The sequence below is a fragment of the Neodiprion fabricii genome, chromosome 1 (assembly GCF_021155785.1).
Source record: "Neodiprion fabricii isolate iyNeoFabr1 chromosome 1, iyNeoFabr1.1, whole genome shotgun sequence".
NCBI lineage: Eukaryota > Metazoa > Arthropoda > Insecta > Hymenoptera > Diprionidae > Neodiprion > Neodiprion fabricii.
The window spans coordinates 20,329,527-20,342,239 of record NC_060239.1 but is presented as its reverse complement, the minus strand read 5'-3'; the positions used below and the strand labels follow the sequence as shown (position 1 = coordinate 20,342,239).

Here is a 12,713-nt window from a genome sequence, read left to right as displayed (position 1 = left end):
TCCGAAGTTACAGTGGTGAATATCAGAAGCAATAGCCAACCTCCTCAATACACTCTAGTAAATTAAGAGTACTCTAAGTGGAATAAAACATTCCGAGTTGATACTGACTAAATTCCATAGAAAAAGTACTTTTATTTTTATATCCACATTTCCACAAAGCCGCATACCGCATACTTCCATTTTCCGAACTCCTGTGAAAGATTCTGCAATAAACGCTTGAAAAATAAATCAATTAATGACTCACATAGCTAATGAACATATTTTCTCTTAGATCCAGCAAGACCCAGGAATCAAATCTGGCTCGGGTCTTTATGTGCTTCACAGCCTACAAAATCATTCTTGCGCACCAAATACATTTAGACACTTCGAGGGCTTGACTATGATAACCAGAGCATTAGAACCTATTGCCGTTGGTGAACAAATTTTTACTTGCTACGGTACTGCTCACGGCTGCATGTCACGAAATGAGAGAAAAAAAAAGATCATGGAAGAATACTTTTTTGAATGTGAATGCCCAGCATGTTACAATGATTGGCCAACATACAAAGAAATTTTAGAGAATCACATTGGATCAATAACCAAGAACATGGATTTGGTTCAAAAACTGAAGCCGTTTAAGAAGAAACTATTGAAAAATAAGTATGACATTCATGCGGTGAAAAGTATTATAGAAATATTACACGAAGAAACGACAAAGCCGTGCGAAGAAATGATCCACGCAATTCAGTTTTTGAAAAGCTACTACTTAGGTAAATTGAAGTGAATTTTTTCTTGTTTACGTGGCGTGATAGATAATTGATTTTGGTGTTCAATATGATCCTGCTTCAATGCGAATATAAGTAGATAATTCCCCGCAATGAGTAACAATCAGGTCTCAGGTATTTTCCCTAAAGTGCCCATCAATCGTCCACGAACATTGATTAATTATTTCCAGCCAATCGTGATGTAAATCACTAAGGAAGAAGAATAAAACTTCATGGGTGTAGATGGTCAAAAACGATTCATTTTGCAGGTAACATTTCGGTAAATGCAATTTTTCATATTTTAGGGGAAACTATTATAACTAAAAAATCACAAAGTTGTCAAATTTTAACAAGTTATCACAGTAATCTACGTTACCTCAAGGTTAAAGAATACAATCGAAGAAAAGACCGAAGTGAACTAGAGGTTATGTCGCTACGTGGTTTTAAATTATACATACTATTCAAAACATTAAAAATTATAAAAAAACTTAAAGGTAATTTAGTCATTCATTGTTTATCTGCTTCTACTAATTGTATAATATGACTCCGTATGTATAACTTAAAACCACGCGGTGACATAACCTCTAACTCTCTTCGGTCTTTCCTTCGATTGTAAATTGTTATAAAATTGTTTATATTATATTGTTTTACCTTGAGTTAACGTAGATTGCTGTCATAACTGGGTAAAATTTGACAACTATATGATTTGCTAGTTATATTTTAGTTTCTCCTCAAATATTAAAAATTGCATTGCTACAATTTTTTTATAGGCTCTGATGAAGGTCGACCTCATGCATTTACCGAAACGTTAGCGGCAAAAATAAATCGTTTTTAACCGTCTACATTCACAAAGTTTTCTTTCTCTTCATCGTATCTACAGTCAAGAAAAGTTACACGTAAATTACTTTTACTTACGTTTTGTCAAATGATTTACACACCGTTCTTCTAATTAATCACGACACTTAGAATTCCACAATTAGGTTTGTACATCTCTAATTAAGATTCGAGATATTTTGGTAGCACTTGTAATTTTTACAGGAGTTAGGATATGTGGAAACACACCTAGAATTTTATGAATTTCAATGATAAGACTTTTTTTCTTGAAAACAAAAAACAAACTTGTTCTTATTCGAACTTTACATAATTGCGATTTATTTAGAAGTTTTTACATACCAAAAAAAAAAATTTGAACCCCTACAGGACCTTGGGATTTTTCTCTACTTTTCAGTTTGAAGATCTAGACTTAGCTGTCAATATCATGGAATTGGATGGTGGAAAAAATAACACTACTTTCGAGCCGATATATCGGCTTCCGGTCCTGTAGGAGTTAAAAATAAAATGAAATTCGTTTTGTAAATCAACCATTGAAAAATTGCTTTCGAAGTTACAAATTTCTATCCTGAAAGGGTGACTGTTTTTTGCACACAGAAAAAAATAACTGTGTTGTATTGATATAAGGGTATCGTGATCTATTGAAAAATAGCATATAGCTTGGATTCACATCACCAGTAGTTCAACTAAATCCTTGTAATTTACATAACTAGTTCGATACTTTGCAAACTAATATAAGTCTTCATGGATTATCATATTTCAATAATAATCTGGCTGATAATAATTAATTTTCTTGAGACCTGATTAAATCTTCACACGTGGAACTGTCTATTTATAACTTTAACATGCTTTATATATAGGTACATAATATAGTTGCTTCGCAGAGTTCATATAGAGTGATACGCTTTTTGGCACGGGTGATGGCTTAACTGACAATTTTTAATATGTGTTCCATCTGAAATTGTTAATACTCTTAGTATTTGGATTCATTTCAGCCAAGCCGTAAGACTCCCCGATCGTGTAACAAGTTTGACATGATATATTCAATTTACATGAGAAAAATACATCATGCAGTATGTTATTAGGTATAGACGTATTTTCATAACTGCGATGCTTGAAAAATATTTTGAATTTTTGTAGAATTTTGAAAATTCAACAAAGTGTTATGAAATTTTATAGGAATCCCATGGAGCTCCTAAAATGCATAAATTTTTGAAACCCCAAGAAATTTTCAGGTCCTAAGTTCGTTTTAAAGTTAATGAACTACAGGACTAACGTAATAGGAGTATTCATATACAAAATATAATTCAAGATTTAACAGGTTGCTAGGCTAGGATCCATAGTGCAGTAGCGCTTCACTATTCAGAGCATGAGGGGCTCCCTTTCACAACACAGATACGACAAAAAAAATTTTTTGGCTTGAGTGTCAGACCGTGTTTATCATCTGTTTTTGGGGTCTCTGAAACCGAAGCTGAAGTCCATTTCACCCCATCACGTCAGGTTTTTGACAAAACCTCAAAAAGCATTCACAGCCACACAAAAATAAAAAATAATTCTGGCCTGTGGGTTAGACCATTTTAACTATATAATTTTGGAGTTGTTGAAACCGAATTTGAAATTCATTTCATTCCATCATGTCAGGTTTTTGACCTAACCTTCAACGCCCGAAATGCATCGAGCATTACAATACTTGTATATTATCCATATTCTCTCAAATCAGTCGACTAGTAAACGACAACTGGACCGATGTTGGCCGATTCCTTCCAGTCGTCATCCCGCGTCCATGATAATAGCCTTCCTCTAGTCAGAACCAACGCCTTCGATATGAAGTAGATTAAATCGCGATAAAACTGATCAGAAAGCATATAGACCAACGTAGCAATTAGGATTAAAATAAGGGAGAGTAAGAAAGCTGGAAAAATAAAAAGAATCTTGACTGGAGATATAGCCAAATCGGCGGAAATAAGTTGGGAAAAAGAAAAGCTATAGCGTACTCCGCGCTGGAGTTGGTGTGCTGACAAAGAGGGGGAAACCGCCAAATCTGTATAAGTATAAACAAGTACCGGCACGACGGTCGGCACTCTCTTTCCGTGCTCTCCTTCGGAAGCGCTAAATCCGTCGAACCAAGCAATCAGCTGAGGCTAGCTCTTCAGCTGATTTGGTTTCACATTAAATCTTGTTATCGAAAACTTGATTTAACTAATTTAATTCTTTTATTCCCGTTAGAGATTTTCATTCTTTCCTAATGCTTCTCTCGTTAATATCAATTAGAAATATACTAACTACTTAGTATTGGATTATCACTTGTAATTTATAACTACATTTACTTTTATAATCTATCAAGATTTATTATTTCGGTGATTGGCGGTGATATGAGGCCACATTTATTTATTTTTGTTTCCTTATATAAATATTTTTTTATTATTTAGTATGTCATTATTTCTTTAATTTGCTTTCGCATTTCTTTCTTTTTTATTATTTCTGTACTGATACAGCCATAGTGTTGGTAATAAAAATAACCTGTCCTTATAGTGTTCCATATCAACGAGACTAATCATTTAGATCACCGCGATACAGGATCATTTATGCCCTGACGTTCAGCGCTGCTATTATAGTACCACTAACGCTCCCAGGGGATCTGCCATCAATCACTCATATACGCATGCACGGCTGCACGCTATGTAGTGCCACGGTATAAGAATAAGAGGTGGCCCGACTGCCCTATAATCCCTGTGTTGAGTTCTGTGATTATTATGTCTTAGTACGACGCTAATCCGCCAGGGACCTCATACGTCGGTGAGGATGAGGTTAACATTACTGGCGGCGATCTAGCAGACAGTATTCACGAAAGTTTGACGTTTGCATATGGAAAATCAAATCTGCTGCTGAAGATTACATGAATACATTAATATTTAACAAAATAAAATAATTGTATGATGAATGTATGTGACTATAGCGACAATATATTATCGTGAAAATGAAATGCATCATGAATCGAAAGACCAAGGATTAAATAAAATTCCATCGATAGGCTTCCTTGATAAAGAGCAAACGGTAATCACATTGAATCAATCATGCAAAGGATGCACAATAATAAATGTGTGGGGTAATAATAAAATAGTTACGCATTATGTATAATATTATTATTATCATATTAAAATACATTTCAAAAATTTAACGTTTCTTGTTATGTACAGTATAGTTTGGCTTGCTTCTTTTTTACCCCACTAGTCTTTACCATTTCCCGACTTTTTGTATTAGTTGCTTGATGCATTCGCATAACTGTATAGTAATGTAGACAGTACGCAATGACTTCTTCCTTATGCAAATCACATGGAAACGAGAACTTAACAATTTATTAGAGCATCATCAACTATCACCTGATATAAATTAGGTACGCCATAGTTGAAGTGCTTTTCGCAAATAAAATGATTGAATTTAAGATCGACGCTAATTTGTTTCACACCACTGGATCACTTTTGAAATATAGGAGACTGTTTCGTCAGCTCCTAGACATCCGCTTCGACAATCGGGCAAACAACAATTCACCATTTTCTTACCTTTTGAGTAAACGACAGAAACCCAAACGTTGATCCCGAATTGCCTGTCAACTTTCGTTATTATTACCCCACACATTTATTATTCTGCATCCTTTGCATGATTGATTCAGTGTGATTACCGTTTTCTTTTTATCAAGAAAGCGTACCGATGGAATCTTATTCAATCTTTAGTCTTTCGATTCATCATGCATTTCATTTTCACTAATATATTGTCGCTATAGTCACATACATTCATCATAAGATTATTTTCTTTTGTCAAATATTAATGTACCCATGTAATCTTCAGCAGCAGATTTGATTTTCCACATGCAAACGTCAAACTGTCGTGAATACCGTCTGTTAGATCGCCGCCATTATTGTTTACCTCATCCTCACTGACGCATGAGGCCCCTGGCGGATTTCCGACGTACTAAAACAAAATAATCACAGCGACCGAGGGCCAGTCGGACCACCTCTTATTCTTACACCGTGTGTAGTGCTCAGACGTTTCTCCGCACCGCAACATATACCACACAAGGCACGCCCCACGTTGACTCATCGTCAACTTGCGAATTTGCTAGCGATATCGAGAGCTCGACGCCAATCGCACGCACTAGAGACCTAGGCCGGTTTGGCCGGTTATCGTATTGCCATCGGGGCATGGTGGTTGGTATTGACTGACCGGGTTCGGTCACTCGGCTTAACGAATCATATTCGGGTGCTGAGGGCTGTCAATGCGACGGGACTAGCGATACCTGAAGGTTTGGAGTAAAGCATACGTCGATCAAATCACGAGAGCTGCTCTGGGCCACCACACACACGCAAGTACGTGAGAGGTGGTATTGGCTCATCACGTTCCACGCGTTGATCCGTGAATTCCAACAGAGCGTTGGTTCGGTCAGTGCGACCTTGCCAGCGTTTCGTGCGGGTATTGCACACCAACCATTCACACGTACTGTGGCGCCAATTTTTACTGTACCTCCGCCACCCGGAGAAGTGACCAAGGATTCACCGCGCGCACAATAATTTGGCGGCCCGCGATGTAAGCTGGAAAAAAATTAGATCTTACAAAAGATATCGCGAGATTCTGTTGAGTCCCTGGTGTGGTCAACACGCCTAATAATCGTTACCTTCGCTAAACCTCGGCTAATGAGCTCGGTAGCTCAGTACCGCGTAGATGGGAGGGGTAATTTTGGAGAGAGAGCGAGACACTCCTCAACAACACGCTATTTGACAAAAATGAAATAAAATAATATAATTTGTAATAGCGGCGATACAACAAAAAAAAATAATGATTCAAAATTCGCTCTTCGCGATCCAAAATCAAATAACAGTAAATCGTTCGTAACCTACGCTATTTCTTAATCTATTGAGCTTGCCGCTCGCTAACTAAAATCTAACTCAATATTTACAAATCTCAAACGCGCAACTTTCAATTCGATATCTAGACATATTCACGTTACAGCAATAATTGCTCAAAACTGAAACTATAAATAATTTCTCGACGGTGCGCCGCCGGGCTACCGAACAGACGGCGTTCTCAATATCACCTGACTCGGAGCTTCGACACCACCGCGAGATGACGTAAATCTAAACTTGAAAACTTAAATTAAGATGACTCTTATTCTTTACTTAGCTCAACATTATGCGAAATTCAACTAATCAAATTCTTAAACGCAATCGTAATTCAAGTGCAACCGAAACTCAATAACACGAACTTCTCATCTCAACCGCTATGTAAGTAGACAAAACGAAACCCAAATCTGAACTAAACGCAATCTTAATTCAACGCAAACTCAACCAAACACATTCTCAACTGAACGCAAACTCAACTAACTGCAATTGCAACGTATCCGAACTCAAAACTTTCTCGAAGTCCTCAAAAACGCTATTCGCTAATTCGAGCATTCCACTTCAGCAATTTGCGACATACACGACAGGCGACACTGAAAAACACGATACCGTGACTCAACTTTGTACAGCGGAATTCAGGCTGTACGTAAATTCAAAAACGACAAAGACTCAATTCAAAACCGTGAATCTACTCAACATTCTCAACCCAGCAAATTCTACCCAACTCCATAACGCGAAACTCAGGCTACAGTCACCAAGCAAAAGAATCGGCAAACGAATTTCGAGTACTTTCCCACAACGCAAATCCAAAATGGCTATCCGTTATCCGGCAGGCCTTTACTTTATTAACTTAGAAATTCGATCACGAGAATATTAGCAGCGCTTATCGTTCCACATCCATGCAAAAAATTCTCCAACCCCTTCGTGTTCTTACGGTAATGTTTCATTTTTCGCAAGACTCCAAAAAGCGAACTCGCTATCGAAACTTTATGATTCTGCGACTATCTCGCACGATCGCCAGAACGAAAGTGATCTCAAAATCGACGACCTACCGCAACACCGATCCCGGTACGCTACTTCCTACGTGACGTCATTTCCACAAGAATACGCAACAATTGATCCGTCATCGATTTCGTAGATTGTGCAACTCCACGCACTCCTGTCGGAGCATCGTGACGCAGAACTTGACGCTGGATCGCAATTTCGTCCTCCGCGCATCTGTATGATGCTTCAGTGGTGAGCGGGATGGTGCTTCCCCGTCGCTAGTCGGTCCTTCGCAAATTCGGCAGTCAACTGTTGGCGGGGTGAGCGGGGAAGGCTGCGGCGCGCCGGCCACCAGCGGGAATCGCGTCCGCCTTGTATTCCCGCGATGCAGGGATCTTCGTTGGCTCTCCCTCCGCAGCCTCGACATCCTTCCTTCGAGATCGTCGCTATTCCGCGATTCCGCAATTTCCTCGATTTCGTTGCCGACTTCCTGCTTAATGTCGATGAAACTCGAAAAACAAAAGAAACAAAAAGCATGAAATATCTTATTCGGTACTCGCTAGTGTCCCATCTCGGAATTGCGGATACGTGATTCCAGTTCTGGCGCTCTTTTGCCAATACTTTGCTACTGGATATCGGAAGAACCTTTAATTTAAGTTCTGTCCAAGCTTCAGGGAGTCGTTCGTAACGGCCATCAAAAATATCACGTTACAGTATATGTACACGAATGCATAATCACAAGGCGCGACTGTACGACATTTCGGGGTACAGCCGTATAGCCCGACCAACGCAATAGTTCATAGATAAGGGACACGGATATACTTTGATAGAAGCGGTAGATGCCTATTCGCTACCCCCGGCCTGAGGCACCCCGTGACCAACTGCTGGAATCGGTGGGTCGTCCTCCCATCTTGCGAATCGACAGCAGTAAATCGCGCAACCAAAGTCGAGACATTTTTGCATCTAAACGAGACAAATAAATTCTACAGAAAGTGTCAGAAATAAGACGACGCTAACAGAGAAATATATTCAAATTGGCGCCTCAGCGCATGACCACGATTGGCTATGATGAATGTAGCTTCTTTCGCGTAACATACTAGAAGCGAACACACTTCACTTCCTTTTGTAATTCTACCTGTGATATATAATACAATATAATATCTACTTATAACAGAGCCATCCTGATAATACGAGTACTTTATTTACCTAAAAATAACAGGTTATGGGCCCAGGATACGCTCGCGATAAAAGGTTAAAAGTAGAAAAGTGCTAAATACAAAGCAAAAGTCGAAAAACGCAACGAGAGATTTTTGAGGTTAGCCAGCCGCGTGCGAAGTGCGAAGAAAAGACCAAGATAAAATGGATCAAGAACAAACCAAAATAAATAAGCTTGAAAAGGCAGAAGATTGGAACCTGTGGAAATTCCAGATCAAAGTAATGCTTATGAGTAATGAAGGATGGGAAGTCGTCAACGGAACAGCGGAAAAACCAGAAACTCCAGCAGAAGGAGCGCCGCCAGAAATCAAGGCACAGTACGTGAAGGAGCTTAGAAATTGGACTAAACTTGATGGTAAAGGGCAAAAAATAATTGTTCTGAATACAGGTGAGCAAACCATGTTACACTTAACAAACTGCACCTCGTCAAAAGAGATGTGGGATAAGCTGCATCAGATATATGAGAATAAAACACAAACAAGCATACATCTAATGCAACAAAAATGGTTCAGTCTTAACAAAGAGCCAGGAGATGATATATCGACTCACATAGCTAAAATAATGGACTTACGCCATAAATTACAGTCAGTAGGAGAAAAAGTATCAGATAGTATGGTAATAACAAAAATAATAATGACGTTACCGCACCAATACGATCACTTTGTAGCTGCATGGGAGTCAACTGCAGAAATAGAAAGAACAATTGAGAAGTTAGCATCAAGATTAGCGATAGAAGAAATGAGATCTAAACTACATGACGAGCAAAATAGTGCTCTTGCTGCTAAAACTTATAATCTTCAGAAACAAAAGCGAGATGATGAAAAGAAAGAGACATCCAAGAAACCAGGGGTGTGCCACAAATGCAAGAAAACGGGCCACTGGAAACAAGATTGCTGGTACAACAAGCCGGAGGAAGAAAGGCCTGCATGGCTGAGAGGTAAGAAGAAAAACCCACCAAGAGGCGATGCTTTAGTCGGGCTAGAACTATTATCCTTGCCGTCGGAGAGTGTGGAAAGCGACGCTTGGATATTTGACTCGGGGGCGAGCAACCACATGACCGGAAGAAAAGAGTGGATGACTGATTACGAAGAGCTGAAGGAACCAGTTGGCATCAAGACAGGAAATGGAGAAATAATAAAAGCACAAGGAAAAGGCAACATCGACGTACAGGCGTACGACGGAAAGAGCTGGAAGTGCAGGTACTTATCGAATGTATTATATGTACCTAAATTACAATTTAATCTATTCTCAATGAGCGCTGCATTATCCAAGGGTCTCACAATGAGATCAGATGGAAATAAATGCACACTGATGAGAAACGAAGAAACAATAGCGCTTAGCTCACGAATCGAAAAACTTTATAAAATGGATTTCAAAGTAATAGAACCTAAATTAAATCTTTTGAGTAAGGAAGTCAACGTCGCAGGAAATACAAAAAGCGAAATACAAGTATGGCACGAAAGACTGGCTCATCAAAACTATCAACATGTCAGACAAGTGCTAAAAAAACAAGGAATAGAAATAAAGGACAAAGTAAACCCATTTTGCGACCAATGTGCACTGGGAAAATCACATAGACAACCGCTGAAAGAAAGTAAAAGCGTTTCAAAGAAAATTGGAGACCTGGTTCACTCAGATCTATGCGGACCGATGGAAGAAGACTCACTGGGAGGATCAAAGTATTTCCTTCTGTTCAAAGATGATTTTTCGAACTACAGAAAGATATATTTTCTGAAAAGGAAGACGGAAGTGTTGGATTGTTTGAAGAATTTCATCGAGAGAATGAAGAAAGAAACGGGCTGCGAGTTGAATACATTAAGAACAGACAATGGATTGGAGTATGTGAACAAGCAGGTCTCGGAATTGCTCAACCAACTTGGAATTAAGCATGAAAAATCAGTGGCATACTGTCCACAACAAAACGGGAGAGTAGAAAGAGAAAACCGGACAATAGTCGAAGCAGCTAGAACAATGTTACAAGGAAAAAGTTTACCAAAGTCATTATGGGCGGAAGCGGTCAACACCGCAGTCTTTGTACTAAACAGAACAGGAAAAAGCAGAACAGAAGAGAAAACTCCTTACGAGCTATGGTTCGACAAAGAAATGGACATAAAATTTCTCAAAATATTTGGAACAGAAGTCTACGTCAACATCCCCAAGGAAATGAGGAGAAAATGGGATGCCAAGGCAAAACCAGGAACATTTGTAGGCTATGATGAATGTACAAAAGGATATAAAGTACACTTCACAAAGACCAGAAAGATAGAAACTCACATACACTTGATCTTCAAAAATGAAAAGAGCCCTACGAATGATGAACAGAGCAAACAAGCAGAAAAACAGTGGGAGTTGACAGACATGAAAGATCCAGAAGAAAACGAAGAGAACAAAGAAGACGAAGAAAACGAAGAGAACAGAGAAGACGAAGAAGATGAACACAACGAAGAGAGAGAGAATGAGGATGAATCTGAACACGATTCAGGCTCCTCAAGCTACGAAGATCCCGACAATGCTACCCAAGAAGAACCGACTGAACAATATCGTTTGAGAAACAGAGGGAATCTACAACCACCGAAAAGGTATGGCGAATTTGAATTTGATTCTCTGTTTCTAGCTAACTGCGGAGAGCCCTTTGATTATGAGGAAGCGATAGCTGGCAAAGAATCAAAAAAATGGAAAAAGGCTATGGCGGAGGAAATAGAAGCGCATAACAAGAATAAGACATGGACATTAGTCACACCTCCACCAAATACGACAATCCTGAAGAATCGATGGATCTATAAAACTAAACTGAAACCAAATGGAGAACTTGACAGACACAAAGCACGACTAGTTGTGAAGGGATGCAATCAGAAAGCAGGGCAGGACTACACAGAGACATTCAGCCCGGTTGTAAGGTATGACTCCATAAGAATTATTCTATCATTGGCAACATCTCAGAAGCTGAAACTGAGACAATTTGACGTAAAAACTGCATTTCTTTACGGAAATTTAGAAGAAAAGATCTATATGGAACAACCAAATGGTTTTGAAAATGGTACTAATAAAGTATGTATGCTAAAAAGGAGTCTGTATGGACTAAAACAGGCTTCCAGGTGCTGGAACAAACAATTTACCTCCATACTAAGGAAATTCGAGATGAAGGTCACAGAGGCAGATCCATGCGTGTTTATCAGAAAAGATAGTAAGCTAATACTGGCAATCTACGTGGATGATGGGGCAATAGCGGCGAAAGACGATGCAATTCTAAACGAATTTCTAACCTGCCTGAAAGAAGAATTGGAAATCAAAGAAGGAAACTTGGATTATTTCTTGGGAATACAAATTGATCGACTACCGGACGGATCAATCCTGGCGCATCAACAACAATACACGAACCAAATCTTAAAGAGATTCCACATGGATGAAGCGAATGCTGTTGGGATACCTATAGATCAACACCAAGACTTGTCCATATACAAAAATGAAGATGATGGGATGCCCATAAACGCTCCCTACAGAGAAGCTGTGGGCAGCTTGATGTTTTTGGCAATGGTAACCAGGCCGGATATAGCCTACGCTACGAGTATCGTCAGCCAATATGCAGAAAATCCTAGGAAGATACACTGGCAATGTGTAAAACGAATTCTGAAATATATAAAAGGGACGGTAAATCACGGGATTAAGTTTAAAACTAGTATTATGAATAATCAGTTGTGTGCTTACAGCGACGCAGACTTAGCAGGTGACTCGAAAACTCGACGATCTACTACTGGGTACATACTGAAATTAAACGACAATCCTGTAATCTGGGGGTCTAGAAAGCAAAGGTCGGTTGCGTTATCGACAGCAGAATCAGAGTACATGGCGGCATGCCAAGCCGTAAAAGAAATTATATGGAGTACAAAACTAGTCGCAGAACTAACCAGTAACTATACTAAGACACCTATTCTGTACGTAGACAATAAGAGCGCAATCAAACTCATTAAGAACCCTGAATTTCATAAGAGAACTAAACATATCGATGTACAATACCATTTCATTAGAGAAAAATTAGAAGAAAAGGTCT

The 12,713-nt window shown here is 39.0% G+C and overlaps 1 protein-coding gene across 7 annotated transcripts in view; it reads left to right on the top strand.

The window, feature by feature from the left end:
* The window catches only part of LOC124177493 (SET and MYND domain-containing protein 4-like), a 69,358-nt gene that overhangs the window by 38,984 nt on the left and 17,661 nt on the right, over nt 1–12,713 (top strand). For 6 of the 7 annotated variants that reach the window (XM_046559933.1, XM_046559916.1, XM_046559950.1 and 3 more), the window contains exon 6: nt 272–749. In XM_046559933.1, the coding sequence (XP_046415889.1) occupies nt 272–749 (478 nt within the window). Of the gene's footprint in view, nt 1–271; nt 764–12,713 lie in introns of those variants that run through there. The other variant, XM_046559940.1, reaches the window with a different exon arrangement.